We start from the raw sequence: 20,511 nt of genomic DNA, 5'->3' as shown, positions 1-20,511 counted from the left end.
CGGTGGAGATTCAATATGAGGGGTTACCTGACTTTTGCACACATTGTAAAAGTATTGGACATAATGTAACATCTTGTCGGTGGTTACACCAGAAAAAATCAGACAAACAAGAGAAGGTTCCTCAAGTAGTCAAAGGAAAATAAATTGAACACTCTCAGAAGCAGTCCATGCAAGGATGGAAACCGAAGGATAATCCTTCCGGCATTGGCTCCTCCAAAGCTTTTGAGGCTCCAACACAGAATATTCCTTCTCCTCAGCATTAAAAGGAGGTGCACGCGGATTCAACAGTTAACCATGGGACTGATTTTGCAGAAGGACAGACAGAGAGGGCGACCCTAGATGTACCTGTTACTCATAATGAGCAGCCATCAGACGGTAGCAGACGGTACTGATGTGCAGGTAGAAAGTTGCACTCTTGATACAACAAATATAGAAAAGTCTCAAACTTCGTTTCATATGTCGTTGCAAAATCGTCACCGATGAGATAGTTAAGCACGAGTCATAATCACCATTGAATAGTATGTGTTTTAGAGCATATTGCAAATGAGCAAGTGGTTGAACTGTAGCTGTCGGTTCTCACTTTGGGTACAAATTCTCTGCCTTTGACAAATGATGTTCAACTAATTCAAATTACCATGGCTGCACATATAGAGGTAGCTATACAATTTAATCCACAACTTCATAAGGAAATTGATCTTGTTATAGAATACCTTTGTCAAGGTAAAGATACTGACGTCCCGTCCCCTTTACACCTGATCTGACAAAGAAGCAGAACAATAATCTTAGTAAACTCAATTCCTACAACACTCGTTCAAAGAGTGAACCGAATGGCGGTTGAGCAACACCTTCTTTTATAGTGCCATTTTATTTTTATTTTTTTATTATTTCATCTTTTCTTGATTTTGTAGGGCTTTGGTCCCCCTCCCTTTTTGTATATATATTTTCCCTTTTTTAATAATATTTTATGAGTATTTTAGTCTCTTCAAAAAAAAAATATTTTATGAGTAGACAACATTGGATGGGGTATCATCCTTCAAACTTACCTTCATGTCTCACCTATCTCTTTGCTTATATATATATATATATATATATATATATATATATATATATATATATATATATATATATATATATATATATATAGAATGTATCATATGAGAATGATATATTTATATGAGAATAATGAGAATGAATATTAACTTTCAGATTAAAAGGTATGGCTGAGATTAGATTATCATTTAAGTGAGTCATGTGACATTATCATGTGTCATTCTCATTCCAATTCAACTTTCTTCTCTCTCTTAAAACTCTGATGTATGTGCGGTAGTTTCTCTCCCCCAAAGACCATCTCTCTCCGGCGACCACCAACTTCCGGCGATCACCTACCGCCGACGGTCATCTCTCTATCCGCTGCTGACGTTCACTGTTCATCTTCACCAAATCACTCGCATGACACTTTAAATTTCCGTTGTGTATTCGCTTTTTAATCTTGATCTATGAATTATTGTGAAGTTATTAAAACTTGAAGATCCTTTTAAATTAACAGCAAATTCAAAACTGGTTTGTGAAATTGAAATTATAGATCTTGATAAATCAAAAGAGTTTAATTTTGTGTTGAAAAATGAAACCAACACCAATCACTTCCTAAGAAAGAGAAGCACTTTGTCTTGTTTGTTGTAAATAAACCATGGATTGGAATCTCACTGCCTATGTTAACGGTGGTGAAGGTGGAAGTGAAATAAATGGCGGTGGAAACAAGTGGGGGAGAGAGAAAGGAATTCAGACGGTGAAGGGAGAGAAAGTTTAATGGAAATAAATGAGAAAGGAATATTGATTGAGTGTGGAAAGACACATGTGTTAATTAAAGTAGAACATTTAATCTGGACCATTTATTTTTGATCTAAAGGTGCACATGTATTCTCATCATTCTCATATAAACATGTCATTTTCATAGTATAAATCCTCTATATATATATATATATATATATATATATATATATATATATATATATATATATATATATATATATATACCGTTCACAAATATGTACCCCTTTAAAGGTACACCTCAACTATATTAACACCACTAATGTGTGTGATCCTTCTGATGTGCAACTTTCAATTTTTTTCAGTTCACATTACACTAGTTATATCCAATCCAGGACATTGTGTTTAGTCTCTTAAATCTCAATTTCCACAATGTTCCAACAATTATTGGAACAAGTGTTGAAATTAAGTTAAAAAAGTAAATACAAATTCCCACATTGGGTAGAACTAGTACAGTGTGAACTAATCCTATATTGGATGGATCACACACATTAGTATTGGTTATATAGTTGGGTGTACATCTAATGGGGGTATATAATTATTTGAACGATGTAAGCATTAGCAAAAAAAATAGATATTTATATATTTTAATATTTGAAAATTTTGAAATTAAATAATTAATATAAACATTATTAGAAATTGTTTTTTTAGTCCCCAAGTGATATTGATATGGATCATCAAAAGGCAAAAAATGATGTTAAAACTGCTGGTGATGGACTTGTTGATTGTGAGTAAGGTATTCAAAATGACAGGGGAATTCATGATCCCGCAATCCATGCTAAAAATAATGAGATCTTTTGACATAGTGTTTTTTTTTTTTGCTATAAATCATCGTACATAGCGAAAGGTTATATAGTGGGGGTGTACTTCTAATGAGGTAGGTAATTATGTGAATGAAGTAAGTACTAGCATAAAAATACATATTTATATAATTTATTGTTTGGAAATATTAAATTAAATAATTAATTTAAACATTATTGGACGTGTTTTTTTATTCCCCAAGTTTTGCTAAAATATTTCGGTGCACAATCTGAAATATTTTGGTATGCAAACTAATATATTTTGGTACTGAATATAATATATTTTTGTACTGGGTATGATATACTTTGGTAAGATTTTTGTAATACATCTTATATGTCAATTACTTGTTCCCCAAGTAATATTTGAATTATTTGTTCCCAAAGTTTGTCACATATTACTTGTTCCAAAATCTCGTGACTACATAATTGCTTCTAGGTTAAGATAGGATTTACGGGTTTTTCCTCTAATTCAGCTTGAAAAATAAGCAATTGGTGTGTTTTGCCTATAGCAAAAGCACATGGACGCATTAGAAAACCCTGATTACAACACCTACATGTCCCTCCCACAAGTACACAAACACACGAAAACAGACAAACAACGAAAAGGTAGACCTCCTAACACACTAATCTTATACAATATTGAAAACCAAAAAAATCTGCTGCCATTAACTAGACCAACGAAAACCGTCTGCCAAGAATTTTCCACACAAAACAGTTAACTTGCAAAGAAATCTCTTGAGTTCCAACAACACTCACACTACAAGCACGAAGTGATTTTTAATCTACTCAAACTCTAATAGTAAGAAATCAACTTAGTTTTGTTAAACATTATATCAACCTCTAATACTTGGCTATTGAAGATCCTATCATTTCTTGCCTTCCAAATTATCCATATTGTTGCATGCCAAATAAGCCATGCATTGAACCTAAGCTTCTTGGAACTCACCTCGTTTTTCCAACAATTATGGTGAATAAAAAGTGCATAATAAGTGCATGAAACCAATCACCATACAAAGATGAACGAAACGTCAAGACCTCATAATCCACAAAGGAAACAATCATCTCTCATTCAACCCAAGCGATGAATGAAAGAAGAAACTCATAGAAAAGGAAAGAAACGTTTTCCAAGAATACGTCGAGGTGAAACGATAAGTGAAAGAAAAACAAGGAGAAACAAGGAGAAACTCCCATTTAAATAGCCCTCGAAGTTGTTCGAATCAACGGGCCAGATGAGAGGTAGATGAAAAACCACGATCTAAACGGTTGAAAATGGCTTTGGAAAAGACGAAACGTAATCAAAACGACGCACGCATGAATCACCTTTCCCAGGACGCGGGGAGCTCACGAAATCGACACGTGGAAAGCAAGTTGTACGAACATCCCATAAAAATGTTTCAGTTCAAAGCATTAAATTCAAACCTCACCCACTAACTCTCATCGAGCGCCACCTCCGGGACGACAGAACAAACATCCGTTCGAACACATCGAGCGTTGTAGCACCAACTTTTGTAGGCGCCCTACCGCACGACTCTTTCAGCGCTAAAAGCCATTGCTCCTTAAAGCCATCACCAGCTTGGGAGGAAACTGTTATGGATCGGTCAAAAGACCAATCACATGTTGACATGTGGTATAACTTACACAGTCTTAAGGCTCCACGACTGGAGGAACACGCTTGATCAAGTGCACCGCGCTACACAAAAGTGAACCCCCGCGCGGGGATCACCCTACACATGTCCTCTAAGCGTCCTGATGACACTAGGTCACGCATACTTTTATTGTGGTTTTTTATGTACTTTTGAGCTGAGGTCAGGTGATTTTGCATAAGCAAAAAGCTACAAATGACACATTTCATGTTGGAAAACAAAGGAAAAATCGTGCTCCGATTTAAGGCATCGAGCTACGATTTTGGTGCAATTTTGAGAAATTTGGTCTCGTAAAAAATCGGACTCCGATGGATCCAAATCGGGCTACGATTTGGCAGACGCTCCACCTGTGACCTGAGTTTAATCAAGCAATCGTGCTCCGATTTACAGCATCAGAGTACGATTTTAGCGTATCTGACAATTTTCCTATAAAAGGGAAGTTGTTTTCTGAATGAGGGGTTCGAAATTTTACGGAGAAAAACTGACTTTTGGAGCAGAAGGTGGGAGACCATCAAAACTCATAGCCGGTTATCAATTTCATGTAATGAATTCTTCTTTATCATTAGTTATTTGTGCTTTAGCCACGAGTAGCTAAATTCTTTGTGATTAGGTCAAGAGATGATTCCGTACTAGCTCATGTTGATGTAACCTGAAACTCTTACATTTTATGAACGTGAATCTAGTTTATTCAGTATATCTTGTTCTTAATGCCTTTATGATTCTGGCCCAATATAATTGATTCAAGAGATTATATGACTATTGATTCAAGGTCAATTATACTGTTCAGTCTAACGGACAATATAGGGATAGAGCGTTGTTAGGTTGTGATAATTGAATTAAGGGTCTTAAAAACCTTTGATGATTATAGGTTCACCTAAGGAATTAGGGAATTATGATTAGATAAGAGGACTTAGGATCAAGGGATTGACCTAAGTTGATTTGTTAATTCGTCGTTAACTTTGTGACATTTGTAGGCATAAGAAACAGGTTGCTAATCAGTGATGTGCAGATGAATGGAATGATCTAGTCATCTCTCCAAAATTATTTCGAAAACCAACTTTATTTTCATCATTTTATTTATAATTGCACTCAAATCCAATTTGCCTAAGGCAACCACCCTATTTAACTATATCTTAATGTTACTGTTCTTGTTAAGTCGAAAACAAAACAATCCTTGAGGAAACGAATTATTTTGTTACTCGATTCAAATTAGTACACTTGCTAATGGCGCCGTTGCTAGGGACTGTTGATTAATTTCAACAAGGCAATAACGTTAATTGCTAAGATTTCTGTCATTTATATATTTTTGGTCTGTAAAATAAAAAAAAAATATTTGGTTGTTTATGGTGCAGTACTACTAAGGTAATGTTTTGCTGATTATGCGAGGTAGAGTCCAACCTCAGGACTTGTTGCACTATCCGGAGATCGAAAAAGACCGCAAGGACTAATCGGAGAGCAGTTCGGTTAGCTAGATCAACTGAAGGAATACCAAGAAATCTTCACCGCCAAGTCACGGGAGATCAACCTGAACCCATTGAAACTGAACCTGAACCCATAGTCATGGGAGATCAACCACCACCAAGACCTATGATGGGAGACTACGGATTGGATGCCAACCATGGCCATCTAACTCATGTTTTCCAACCAGCCAATCCGGTAGCCTTTGACATTAAGAGTTATGTCCAACATAACCTTAAGGAAAATCCATACGATGGGCACGATGACTGGAGCCCTCATGAGCACTTGAGTCACTTTCATGAAACATGTCAGTTCTGTATGCCACCCACTAATGTCACCGAGAGGCAAAAAAAGCTTAGACTATTCCCTTTTACTCTAATCGGTAGAGCCAAAGATTGGTTGTTGTCCATATCTAGTGGAACCATTCAAACTTGGGATGAACTCGAGCTCAAATTCCTTAAGAGGTTTTTCCCTATGTCCAAATATTGGGAGAAGAAACATGAGATCACCAACTTTAAACAAGGGGAAAGTGAGACTTTGTATGATGCTTGGGAGCATTTTAACATGTTGCTTATGAGGTGCCCATCACATGGCCTAGATGAAAAATCTTACCTCGAAGTTTTTACTGAAGGGTTAACCGCTAACCATATAATGTTCTTAGATGCCTCAGCAGGTGGAAGTATGAGAACTAAAACTGACCATGAAATCCGAAACCTGATAGAAAACATGACCCAAAATGAGCATCAAGCTGATGCCGAGAAAAAGAAAAGGGGAGTTTTTAAGGTGAGTGACGATACTGCAATCTTGGCCAACCAATCAGCCATGAACTAACACCTTCAAACCTTGACTAAGCAGGTCCAAGCCATAACCTTGGGACAGTTACAAGCTCAACAAGCCCAAGTACAACAAGTGAAACAAAGGTGTGATTTCTGTCACGGAGATCATGAAAATGGTGAGTGTTCTTTAGAGGGATCCGGTGAGAAAGCCAACTACATGGCCAATTATCAGAAGAACAACCTCTACTCTAACACTTACAACCCAGGCTATGCTAAACACCCTAACTTGAGTAACTCTAATACAAACACTCTTAACCCCCTCCTTCCTAACCCTCCATGCTAACAACAGCAACAACAACAAAAACCTCCAGCAACTAGGGAAGAAGCCATGACCAAATTCATGCAGATGACTCAAGCCAACCTCGAGGAAATGAAAACAAGTCAGGAGGCTGAAAGGAAGAATAATGAGGCAGCCCGAAAAATGTTTGAAACTCAAATTGGGTAAATGGCAAAACAAATGGCTGAACATACAAAAGGAAGATTATCAGGCAACACTCAAGACAATCCGAAGAACAATGAGAGTTGCAAGGCTATTGAATTGAGAAGTAAAAATGTTTTGACACCTTTAGCTCCGAAAGTAACTAAAAAGAATGAAGAAGTTGAGGTGGAAGAAAATGAACAAAAGTAGTTGAAAACAATAATGAAGGAGTAGTTAAAAATGAACATGAAGAGAAAAATTCAGAGGGAGAAAAAAATAAGAAAAAGAGAGATGAGGGAGAAAAGAATGAGAGGCTGATTGATGTTGATTCTATTATGCAAAGAACAAAAAGTCAAATCTTAGCAGAAGGAGAGAAAAAACAGAAGGTGCCTTCTTATGTCAAACTACCTACCCCCACTTGTCAAAAAAGAAGGAGAAGCAAGAAGGGCAGTTTAAGAAATTTACGGAGTTATTCTCTCAGTTGCAAGTGAACATTCCATTTAGTGAGGCCCTTGATCAGATGCTTGTGTATGCAAAGTTCATGAAGGACCTGCTAACTGGAAGAAGGAAGCCTAGAGATGATGAAAACATCGCATTATCAGAAAATTGTAGTGCCATTCTTCAGAAGAAACTTCCTCATAAGTTGAAAGATCTGAGAGCATTCAACATTCCTTGTACTATTGGGAAAGTGAGTGTTGGAAGAGCATTATGTGATTTGGGGGTTAACATTAATCTGATGCCCTTGTCCATGATGAAGAAGTTAGGATGCGGGGAACCAAAGCCAACAAAAATGACTCTTACCCTTGCTGATTGTTCTGTTTCCTACCCTTATGGAGTTTTGGAAGATGTATTGGTGAAAGTAAATGACTTATTGTTTCCTGCTGAGTTTGTTATATTAGACATGGAGGAAGATGATGAGACACCCTTGTTGTTGGAAAGACCTTTCTTAGCAACAGGAAGAGCTTTGACAGATGTGGAGATGGGGGAATTGATGCTCCAATTTTAGAATGAACATGTTGTCTTTAATATTTTTGAAGCTATGAAGCATACGAATGAGAACCCTCAATGTTACAGGGTCAATGTGGTTGATGGTTTAGTTGACGATACCAATAAAGAAGAAACTCCGGCACAACCTATAGAAAGAGTGATGGTCAACTCCATTGATTGTAATGACAAATACATGAACGATGATGTTGATGAGTGTGTTCAACAACTAAAGGCATCAAGGGCTGAGTCTGCAAACAGAAAATTTGAGGTTTTGGAAGCAAAGGTTGTTGAAAAACCAGTGACACCAGAATTAAAAGAACTCCCATCTAATTTGAAATATGTGTTTTTAAGTGAAGATGCCACTAAATCAACAATCATCAGTAGCTCCTTATCCACTCTTGAAGAGGAAAAACTGATGAGGGTCCTAAAAGATACCAAAGAGGCTCTTGGGTGGAACATATCAGATTTAAAAGGAATCAGTCCAGCATATTGTATGCACAAAATTCATTTGGAAGCTGAATACAAACCGGTGGTCCAACCCCAAAGGCGCCTTAACCCCACAATGAAAGATGTTATCAAGAAAGAGGTTCTTAAGTTGTTGGACGCAGGAATGATTTATCCAATTTCAGATAGTGCATGGATGAGTCCTGTGCACGTGGTACCTATGAAAGGAAGGATGACCGTAGTAGCAAATGAAAAAAATGAGTTGATCCTTACTCGGACGGTGACTAGGTGGAGGATGTGCATCGACTACATAAGGTTGAACCAGGCCACAAGGAAGGACCATTTTCCTTTGCCCTTCATGGCCCAGATGTTGGAGAGGTTAGTTGGACAAGCTTTTTACTGTTTCGTGGATGAGTATTCAGGGTACAACCAAATTGCGGTGTCTCTGGATGATCAAGAGAAGACAGCTTTCACATGCCCCTTTGGCGTGTTTGCATATCGGAGAATGCCTTTTGCATTGTGCAATGCACCAGCCACTTTCTAAAGGTGCATGCTTGCCATCTTCTCGGACTTTCTAGAAAAGAACATAGAGGTATTTATGAATGATTTTTCTGTTTTTCGGTAAGTCCTTTGATCACTATTTATATCACTTAGATGTGGTTATCAAGAGATGCGTTGAAACTAATCTTGTCTTAAACTGGGAAAAATGTCACTTTATGGTGACCAAAGGTATGGTGTTGGGGCATAAAATCTTTGGGAAAGGCATCCAAGTTGATAAAGCCAAAATCGAGGTTATAGAAAAACTTCCACCTCCCATCAATGTGAAGGGAGTAAGGAGTTTTTTGGGGCACGCCGGATTTTATAGGCAATTTATAAAAGACTTTTAAAAAATTGCAAAGCCCCTATGTAACCTTCTTGTTAAAGAAAATGATTTTGTTTTTGATGCTAAATGCTTAGAATCATTTTCCATAATTAAGAAAAAGTTGGTCATTGCGCCGGTAATCATTGCACCTAATTGGGACCTCCCATTTGAACTCATGTGCGATGCAAGCGATTACGCGATTGGAGAAGTGCTTGGCCAACGCCATGAGAAATTTTTCCAAGCCATCTATTATGCGAGCAAGGTTTTAAATGAAAACAAGGTCAATTATTCAACAACTGAGAAATAGTTGCTTGCTATAATATTTGCTTTGGAAAATTTCGTTCATATCTCATTGGTTCCAAGGTTATTATTTTTACAGATCATGTAGCCCAAAAATTTTTGCTTACTAAGGGTCACTCTAAACCCCGATTTCTGAGATGGATTCTCTTGTTGTAAGACTTTGACCTGGAAATACGAGATAAGAAGGGAGTAGAAAATGTGGTGGCTGACCACCTATCTAGGTTGGAAAACGATGAGGTTACCAAGAAAGAGAAGGCCATTAAGGCCGAGTTTCCTGATGAACAATTGTTTGTGGTAACTGAAAGACCATGGTTTGCAGACATGGCAAATTTCAAAGCAAGGAACTTGATTCCCGAAGAGTTCACATATCAGCAGAAGAAGAAATTTTCAGTGAGACTAATTTTTATGTGTGGGATGACCCATACTTATTTAGAACTAAGGCTGATGGTTTGTTGTGTAGATGTGTTGCAGGTGATGAAGTGAAAAGTATTATGTGGCACTGCCATAGCTCAACTTATGGAGGCCACCACAGCGGTGAATGGACCGCAGCCAAGATATTACAAAGTGGTTTTTGGTGGCCAACCTTGTTTAAGGATTGCCACAAGTTTGTCAGACATTGCGACAAGTGTCAAAGAACAGGTAACATTTCTAGGAGGAATGAGATGCCCCTCAAGGGAATACTCGAGGTCGAACCTTTTGACTGTTGGGGCATCGACTTCATGGGTTCATTCCCATCCTCTTACTCTAACCTTTATATCCTTGTCTATGTGGATTATGTGACCAAATGGGTGGAGGCAATTGCCTGCATAGCTAATGATGCCCATACTATTGTGAATTTTTTAAAGAAAAATATCTTTCCTAGGTTTGGAACCCCTAGAGTCTTGATCAATGATGGGGGGAAGAACTTTTGCAATAAGTACTTGGAAAATGTTCTTGCAAAATATAATGTTAAGCATAAAGTTGATACTCCCTATCATCCTCAGACCAATGGGAAGGTTGAAGTGTCTAATAGACAACTGAAACAAATCCTAGAGAAAACTGTAGCATCATCTTGGAAAGATTGGTCAAAGAAACTTGATGATGCACCGTGGGCCTATAGAACTGCCTTTAAAACACCTATTGGTTTTTCCCCATATCAGTTAGTTTATGGGAAGGCTTGTCACTTACCAGTTGAGTTGGAACACAAAGCCTATTGGGCTATAAAATTTTTGAATTTTTATCATACTTTAGCTGGTAAGAAAAGACTTGTTAAACTAGATGAATTGGAAGAAATAATTGCAAGCGTTTGAAAATGCGCTAATTTATAAGGAAAGAACAAAAAAATATCATGACCGCAAAGACTTAAGCCCTATCATGGAGATGACTTGCCCAAAGAAAGGGTAGGTTTGGTACTTGCAGACCTTTAAAAAGGTCGGCAGAAGTCAAGCTAGTGACGGAAAATGAGCGCTGAGTGGGAGGCAACCCACTAAAATTTCATCTCATGTTCAGGTAAATTGTGTTTTTCTTTAATGTTATCTTCAAAGGAAAAAGAGGGAAAGGACAGGTGAAAATTATTCTAAGTTTAAAAAGTGCAAAAGTTCAACAAGAGATCGTAGCATGATTACAAAAATCGGACTACGATTGTACATGTTCTCACGTAAAAAATCGGGCTACGATTTCCCTCAAATCGTGCTTCGATTTTATTTCATCTTTCCTTCCTAAAAAAAGGGAGAAAATCGGACTACGATCCTTTCCCATCGTGCTCTGATTTATAAAGGCAAATCACACTTTTGAATCGTAAAAAATTGTAGTACGATTTGAGGGAATCGGACTATGATTTAGGGAATCTTTTCTGAACTTCTGACTGTTACAAGTGCATCTTACTTTGATATCACTACATCGGGTTACGATTTGTTTAGTCCAATAAATACCTGAACCTCCTTCTTAACCGTACACGCTCATTTTTGTAGCGAAGCCCTGACCAATTTTTCCCTGAAACCACAACATCACCATTTCAAACTAGACTATAACCAATCTTCATCTTCTAACACCTTCTCTTCATCAATACATACACAATCATCACAAACAACCTTCAAACCATCCCTAAACCACAAAATCACCAAATTTTCTCCTACCCATTTCATCAAACACCTTCAACACATAAAAAGTCTTTACCCAAACCAACACAAATGGCCAGAACTTCTGATAACACCGTGGTACAACCACGAAAACAAACCAGAAATCAAACCAAAGCATCTTCATCAAACCCTCCACCACCAAAACAACCACCAGTTCAACCACCACAAACTCAACCACCCCCTTACCAGAGATTCACTTCTGAAGAGGCTGAGGAGAGGTTTAAGGTGATTTAGGAGTCAGACTTCACCGGTGAAAGAGCATTTGATCTTAAGAAACTCACTGGGTACATTAATTTTGAGAAAACTTTGAGGGAGAAAGGATGGGAGAGTCTGAATGCCATGGTGGGAAAGTCAAGCAACAAATCAATAACCATGGAATTTTTCGCCAATGCTGTCAGTGAGAACAGGGAAGTTATGAGACTCGTGTGCGATGGAAGCTGGTTGATTTTAGTCCCTAAAAGATTAACCGGATTCTGGGGCTACTGTACCTGTGGCTTGTGACGTTAAAAGAAGGAGGCTACCATCAAGTTTGCCTCGTAGTCAAGAAGATTGGGATGAGTTGCTTGTAGGGCTGATGAAGGAGGGACAAGCTGGGTAAGAAAGCACCCCATAAACAACCCTCAAAGGATCGACACCGTGGACCTGCTGCCTATACCGAGAGCTTGGACCTCCTTTATTTTATCAACCATTGTCGAATCCGTGATAGGAACTTGGGATTTGAGGAGCACATCTGCCGGTTCCGGTAACACACCTGCATCGTGACACAACAAATTAATCAAGCAAGAGTGCCCCAAAGCATTATTTTTGGTAATCATATCATGGATATTGTAGGCTATCAGTTGTCCTACATTCATCTGTTCATGCTCAGAAAACAACACCAAAAGAATAAAAGCACGAACCAGTATCATCTCAACAGCGGAGGAAGTACTAACAATGGTAGATAAAATAAAGGAGGCGCAAGTTCTCGGTATACGCAACAGGTCCGCGGTGTCGATCCTTTGAGGGTTGTTTGTGGGGTGCTTTCTTACCCAGCCTGTTCCTTCCTTCATCAGCCCTACGAGCAACTCATCCCAATCTTCTTGACTACAAGGCCAACTTGATGGTAGCCTCCATTCAACGTCGCAAACCGTAGGTACAGGTTGCCCCAGAATCCGGTTAATCTTTTGGGAACTAAAATCAACAAGCTTCCCTCGCACATGAGTCTGATAACTTCCTTGTTTCTCACTAACAGCATTGTCAAAAAATTCCATGGCTATTGATTTGTTGCTTGAATTTCCCACCATGGCATTCAGACTCTCCCATCTTTTCTCCCTCAAAGTTTTCTCAAAAGTATTGTACGCAGTGAGTTTCTTAAGATCAAATGCTTTTTCACCCGTGAAGTCTAACTCCTGAATCACCTTAAACCTCTCCTCAGCCTCTTCGGAAGTGAATCTCTGGTAAGGGGTGGTTGAGTTTGTGGTGGTTGAATTGGTGGTGGAGGGTTTGATGAAGATACTTTGGTTTGATTTCTGGTTCGTTTTCGTGGTTGTACCTCGGTGTTATCAGAAGTTTTGGCCATTTGTGTTGGTTTGGGTAAAGACTTTTTATGGGTTGAAGGTTGTTTGTGATGATTGTGTATGTATTGATGAAGAGAAGGGGTTAGAAGATGAAGATTGGTTATAGTCTAGTTTGAAATGGTGATGTTGCGGTTTTCAGGGAAAAATTGGGCAGGGCTTCGCTACAAAAATGAGCGTATACGGTTAAGAAGGAGGTTCAGGTATTTATTGGAATAAACAAATCGTAGCCCGATGTAGTGATATCGGAGTACGATGCACTTGTAACGGTCAGAAGTTCAGAAAAGATTCCCTAAATCATAGTCCAATTCCCTCAAATCATACTACGATTTTTTACGATTCAAAAGTGTGATTTGCCTTTATTAATCGGAGAACGATGGAAAAGGATCGTAGTCCGATTTTCTCCCCTTTTTTTTAGGAAGGAAAGATGAAATAAAATCAGAGCACGATTTGAGGGAAAATCGTAGCCCGATTTTTTACGTGAGCAATCTTAAAAAAAACTTGTACAATCATAGTCCGATTTTTGTAATCATGCTACAATCTCTTGTTGAATTTTTGCTCTTTTTAAACTTAGAATATTTTTCACCTGTCCTTTCCCTCTTTTTCCTTTGAAGATACCATAAAAAACAAAATTTACCTGAACATGAGATCAAATTTCAGTGGGTTGCCTCCCGCTCAGCGCTCGTGTTCCGTCATTAGCTTGACTTCCGCCGACCTTTTTAAAGGTCCGCAAGTACCAAACCTACCCTTTCTTTGGGCAAGTCACCTCCATAATAGTGCTTAAGTCTCTGCCCATTGACTTTAAAACTTGTCCCACCATTAGGTGTCATCACCTCAACAGCTCCATGTTGTGACACATCCTTCACTATAAATGGCCCGGACCACTTGGACTTCAACTTCCCTGGAAATAACTTCAACCGAGAGTTAAACAATAATATTGGCTGCCCCCTATGGATCAGGTTGCGGTCATGATATTTTTTTGTTCTTTCCTTATAAATTAGCGCATTTTCATACGCTTGCAACCTCATTTCTTCCAATTCGTCTAGTTTAAGAAGTCTTTTCTTACCAGCTAGTGTATGATCAAAATTCAAAAATTTAATAGCCCAATAGGCTTTGTGTTCAACTCAACTGGTAAGTGACAAGCCTTCCCATACACTAACTGATATGGCGAAAAACCAATCGGTGTTTTAAAGGAAGTTCTATAGGCCCACAGTGCATCATCATGTTTCTTAGTATTGCTTCAGCTGATCTAGCTAACCGAACTGCTGATCTAGCTATACCGAGAGCTTGGGACTCATTTATTTTATCTACCATTGTTAGTACTTCCTCAGCTGTTGAGATGATACTGGTTCGTGCTTTTATTCTTTTGGTGGTGTTTTCTGAGCATGAACAGATGAATGTAGGACAACTGATAGCCTACAATATCCATGATATGATTACCAAAAATAATGCTTTGGGGCACTCTTGCTTGATTAATTTGTTGTGTCACGATGCGGGTGTGCTACCGGAACCGGCAGATGTGCTCCTCAAATCCCAAGTGCCTATCAGGGACTCGACACTGTCGAGATTGGAGAAGAAAGTTCCAAGAATTACACCCCCAGAGGCGCACCACCAGCAGCACCACGCAACCACCTCAGGATGAATACCAACTATGCACTGGGCGCTGGCCGAGTACTTTTATAGCTCGGCATATTGGATGGATGAGGCTTCCTCACAGTTGTATAGTGAGCCCCCACGTTTCTCTCAACAATTTGTTACGATGCAAATTCGACACAAGAAGAAACTGGGCAGTTCCTATGAGAGGTTTAACTCAAGAGATCACATGAATAGTTACTTCAAGGTGAATAAGGAGAGGGCTAAGCAGAGGGAGAAAGACATTGCGGAGGATTATGATTATGGAGAAAATATGGACCTTGCATGCATTCTCTCAGATCCTCCTCCACAGCCAGATGGATTAGACCAGGGGGACCAGCCAGATCAGCATGATGTTTGACTTTGCATCTTACATCAAATAATTTAGTGTTTATTTCAGTTTTGTTTTGTTTTGTTTTTTTTCTTTCTTTTATGTAGACAATGTTGTGTGACTGCTGCTAGTGTTTTGTAATTGCATCAGCGTTTGTCTATTATTAATGAATTTACTTTGACTTTGAAGTTTATCAGTTTTGTAGCATATGGTTCATCAATGGTGTGTCAAAAGTTCAAAGGAGGAAGAGCTTGCACAAGGTTCAACAGTGAAGTGTACGACAATGTGAATTGTCACAACTTCCATAAATCTCAGCCTGTAAGTTCATTAGCCAAATTTTTGTTTTTCAATTTTCACAAACATGAGTGTTCCATGTTGTTGCTATTTCTAGGATTTGCGAATTTTCTTTATGTCAATTGGTTGCATTTCATACACACTAAGGCAAAGTGCTTGTACCTTGAGCCTTTGAAGTCTACCCTGTACATTTAATATTTCCATTTTCAAGCCAACTTTGAGCCATAGGTTAGACCCCGTTCTTTCGGTGACAAACCACATTACATGCCTAGAAACCTTAGGAGTATAAACCCAATTTTCGTTGGAGTTACGTACTGATATGTGTGGCAAAAATATAAGTTTGGGGTTGCTCATGGGATAGCAACTTTCTAAGTTTGGGGTAGGGGATTTAGAGAACAAAGGAATGATAAAAGATCACTATGTCTCATAGTATATATTAAAAAAAAATGAGAAAAACAAAAATCAAGTTGAAGTACAGAAATCAACTTAAAAAAATGCATAATAAATTGAGACAAAAGTTTGTAATTATATGTGATCGTGAAGCTTCATGGTGTTCTCTGAATTCCCAAAATATTTGGCAATGGGTCCATATTGTAGTTGTTTATTATCAAGAAAGTAGCGTAACTCCAAAGTTTTATATTAAGCCTACTTCCCAAATGATCCCACCTTTAACCTTGGCCCCATTACACCTTTAAAGTCCTTAATAGTGTGAAATGTGATGCAACTTTGATTGATGTTTAGAAGGCTTTCAAATTTTGGTAATATAGTGAATAGCATGTCGACGGTGTGTACCCTTATTCATAATGTTGCGTGAAGTTATGGGATGATTTTTGGCAAGCATGTTAGCCCTCTAATTACAAACAAGAAGATGAACTTTTGACACCGCCATTGTTGAGGTAAATGCTATTTTACTGTTAATTTTCATTTTTAAAGTTTATTCCTTGAGGGCAAGTAATGATTCAAGTTTGGGGTTGTGATGACACTAGGTCATGCATACTTTTATTGTGGTTTTTTATGTACTTTTGAGCTGAGTTCAGGTGATTTTGCATAAGAAAGATGCTACAAATGACACATTTCATGTTGGCAAACAAAGGAAAAATCGTGCTCTGATTTAAGGCATTGTGCTACGATTTTGGTGCAATTTTGAGACATTTGGTCTCGTAAAAAATCGGACTCCAATGAACCCAAATCGGGCTATGATTTGGCAGACGCGCCACCTGTGACCTATGTTTAATGAAGCAATCGTGCTCCGATTTACAGCATCGGAGTACGATTTTAGCGTATCTGAGAATTTTCCTATAAAAGGGAAGTTGTTTTCTGAAGGAGGGGTTCGGAATTTTACGGAGAAGAACTGACTTTTGGAGCTTGATCACTGAGCAGAAGGTGTGAGACCATCAAAACTCATAGCCGATTATCAATTTCATGTAATGAATTCTTCTTTACCATTAGTTATTTGTGTTTTAGCCATGAGTAGCTATATCCTTTTTGATTAGGTCAAGAGATGATTCCGTACTAGCTCCAACCTGAAACTCTTACGTTTTATGAATGTCAATCTAGTTTATTCAGTATATCTTGTTCTCAATGCCTTTATGATTCTGACCCAATATAATTGATTCAAGAGATTATATGATTATTGACAATAGCGTGTAACTCAGACATATTTATACTGTTCACTCTAAAGGACAATCTAGGGATAGAGCGTTCTTAGGTTGTGATAATTGAATTAACGATCTTAAAAACCTTTGATGATTATAGGTTCAACTAAGAAATTAGGGAATTATGATTAGATAAGTGGACTTAGGATCAAGGGATTGACCTAAGTTAATTTGTTAATTCGTCGTTAACTTTGTAACATTCGTAGGCATAAGAAACAGATTGCTAATGAGTGGTGTGCAGATGAATCGAATGATCTAGTCATCTCTCCAAAATTATTTCGAAAACCAACTTTATTTTCATCATTTTATTTATAATTGCACTCAAATCCACTTTGCCTAAGGCAATCTCCCTATTTAACTATATCTTAATGTTAATGTTCTTGTTAAGTCGAAATCAAAACAGTCCCTTAGGAAACAAATTATTTTATTACTCGATTCAAATTAGTACGCTTGCTAATTTTCTATCACGTCCCTAATCACACGCCGCAAAACCTGGAGACAGTTATCCTAGACGCGCGCCTATATAAGGGTGAATTTGCTTCACCCTCAACGTATGATTCACTTTAAACAACACTTTCTACACACTCTTTCTCAGTTCCATTTCTGACTTGAGCGTTGGAGTGTTAACTTGCATGCATGCACATTTCATTCCACTGCAAGGATTCATCACCAACGTACCAGAAACCGGCACCATCACACCATAGCACTTTCTGTCATCATTGTCACTCATCCATCCTCACCGGACAGATCATATTCCAACCTGCAAATCTTGTGATGTTTGATATTAAGAATAATGTTCTCCAAGGTCTGGAAGATTTGACCTTGACCTGGTTCGAAAAATAATAATTAATAAACTTGCTATAGGCAAAAAAAAGTTTACAGTAGTCAAATGTTCTTTCAAAAAACAAGTAGTCAAATGTTAAAATATATGAAATATATTAAAATATTATAAATTAAACATTAAATAAATATATATACATTGTCAAATGTTTAGTCTCTTACAAAAATATAAACAAAAACTTATATAATTTGACACATAACAGTAGTCAATGTACTGTGAAGAGCGTGTGAACAAATTTCTTTTACTAAATTATCAAAAATATATATTTTTATGACACATGGTATCATCAATATGTGAACTATAAATAGATCTAATTGTTGGTTGATGTATCAATATAGAAAACCAATTTAAGGTTCCCATATATCCAATATATCATAAGAAAAATGAAATCGACCTCATTTTCTACATCATCATTGTTCATCATTTTCTTCTGCCTCATATGTTATGCTTCAGTTCCAGCACTATGTGCCAGCTTGTATGAAACTGTATGCAATGAGGCCAGGCAAGATGCCAATGCTTGCTTGAATCTTTTAAAAACCGACTCAAAAATCACCTCAGCCACAAATTATCATGACCTCTCCAAGTCTATCGTGGTTTTTGCATTTAACCAGGGGTTACAGGCTCAAGCTTATCTTTTAAAAGTGGCAAAACAATTTCCTAGTGATCAAGCTGTTAGTCAATGTGCAAATGAATTTTACATAATGAGTATTCGATATTTTGGAAATGCAATGATTGATGTGGCTAAAAATCCTCAAAATGCAAAAAATGATGTTAAAACTGCTGGTGATGGACCTGCGAATTGTGAGAAGGCTATTCAAAATGACAAGGGAGTTCATGATCCCGCAATCCATGCTAAAAACAATGAGATGTTTTTACTTAGTGAAATTTCTTTTTTAGCTTTAAATCATCTTACATAGTGAAGGGTTATGAAATAAACCATAGAAAATTGTTGGCCTAATAATTTAGGATATCCTATTCTTTCAAAAAAAAAAGAAAATTAGGATTTCCTATGAACGCAAATAAAATTGTTTTTTGTTATGTTCTTATTCTAAAGTATGTGTCGCCAATTAAAATTTATGATTGTGCAAAATTAATTATTATTTAAAACTCAATTTGATAATATAAGATGTCATTTCTTATAAATATATTCGAAACATTTACGAAAAATTTATTAACAAAAATAAAATAAAAATTGCGGTGTGCTTAAAATTAAGATTGACCACGAACCGTTTACTATTATTAACGTGAAGAAACCATATTTTTTTCATGGTTGAATGAATTAATCGTGTGCTTATGTTCTTATTCTTGAAATAACCTCAATCCCCCCTTTTGATGATGACAAACACAAGTGTTAGGGTTATAGACAATAGTAGGCCGCATTTTGTTAAAACAAGAGTTTTAGAAAGATGTTGAACAAGATGTCTTGACATGTTGGTGCGACATCATAGCGTAGCTTCTTCCGCATTTTTGGAAGATTGTTTTTAAACGTGAGATCCCTGAAGATTGTCTGAAGATATGATTCATGTGTAGTGTTGACCAAAAAGTGTGTGGTATCTAGAAGCAGCGATAGGCGGTTTAAGTTTGGCGTGTTTCTTAAGTGTGATGTTGTAACATTTAAGGAAATATTTTATTTGCTTCAGAATATTGTGTTGAAGACCGTGTGATTCAGCTGGATGTTTGGCCCGATTAGTGCATCAAGCCTATTCTGCATTCATGTTATATAAAGGAAGACTTAAGACCTAATTCACCACTGAAGCCGTCATTTACAAAAGTGTCATTTAAGGTTTTAGTCTATCCTTGTTATTTGTGAGCCACTCTTGTATCACGTTGATACTAGAGCTGGACTGTTAGAGTGTTGTAAACTCTTAATCACTCGTAAGCTTGTAAGCAAGTGTGGATTCTGCTGTCTAGGAGTGTGTCTTCATTTCTTTATAGCTGTTGAGTCAATCATTGAGATTGTGGTTGGGAGGAAGTGAGAGAAAGGTCTTATATCTAGGAGTGTCTTAGATAGAAATTACACAGGTAGTGATTAGGTGTGAAGCTAGTAGTCCGAGGGTTTTTATGAATGCTTCAAACTAATACTATTATAGTGAATTTCCTTCATGGCTTGGTAGTCCCCAGACGTGTGTAATGTTGCACCGAGCTGGGTTAACAAATAACTTGTGCCTTTTACCTTCTATCTTTATCATTAAGTTGTTATTTGTTATTTGTGTTGTCTCGATGTCTTGACATTTCGCTTGTCTTGACATCATGGTCAACATCTTTAGTGCGTGCCAGAAATTCAACAAGTATTAATAGACAATGTTGTTAATCTAATTAACAAGTTGACTTTATGGCCTGAGGTTTGTAAGCTCCTCCTAAGTCTGATAGTCCAAAAGATGAGGTTTGTAAGCTTCCCCTAAGTTCTATCCAGGTTAATTATATTAATTTTAAGGGCATAAGATGGTAAAACTTCACACAAAAACATTTCACATTATATCCAAAGGCTAAGGATGAGAAGAATGTTCTCCTAA

The 20,511-nt window shown here is 37.5% G+C and overlaps 2 protein-coding genes across 2 annotated transcripts; both read left to right on the top strand.

The window, feature by feature from the left end:
- The first annotated feature begins 1,687 nt into the window (after positions 1 to 1,687).
- LOC146914452 (uncharacterized) lies at positions 1,688 to 7,988 on the top strand. The gene is made up of 3 exons (XM_085721071.1): positions 1,688 to 1,786; positions 5,657 to 6,511; positions 7,326 to 7,988. The coding sequence occupies exons 1-3, from the start codon at positions 1,688 to 1,690 to the stop codon at positions 7,986 to 7,988; spliced, it is 1,617 nt and encodes a 538-aa protein (XP_085577197.1).
- Positions 7,989 to 9,144: 1,156 nt separating this feature from the next.
- On the top strand, positions 9,145 to 10,864 carry LOC146914451 (uncharacterized). The gene is made up of 5 exons (XM_085721070.1): positions 9,145 to 9,243; positions 9,391 to 9,537; positions 9,762 to 9,934; positions 10,036 to 10,179; positions 10,438 to 10,864. The coding sequence occupies exons 1-5, from the start codon at positions 9,145 to 9,147 to the stop codon at positions 10,862 to 10,864; spliced, it is 990 nt and encodes a 329-aa protein (XP_085577196.1).
- The last annotated feature ends 9,647 nt before the right edge of the window (positions 10,865 to 20,511 follow it).

Source organism: Medicago sativa, chromosome 6 (assembly GCF_051527215.1).
Source record: "Medicago sativa cultivar Bolivia chromosome 6, Bolivia_mono, whole genome shotgun sequence".
NCBI classification, from domain to species: Eukaryota; Viridiplantae; Streptophyta; class Magnoliopsida; order Fabales; family Fabaceae; genus Medicago; species Medicago sativa.
The sequence above is the reverse complement of the archived record's forward strand: the minus strand, read 5'-3'. Positions and strand labels throughout refer to the sequence as shown.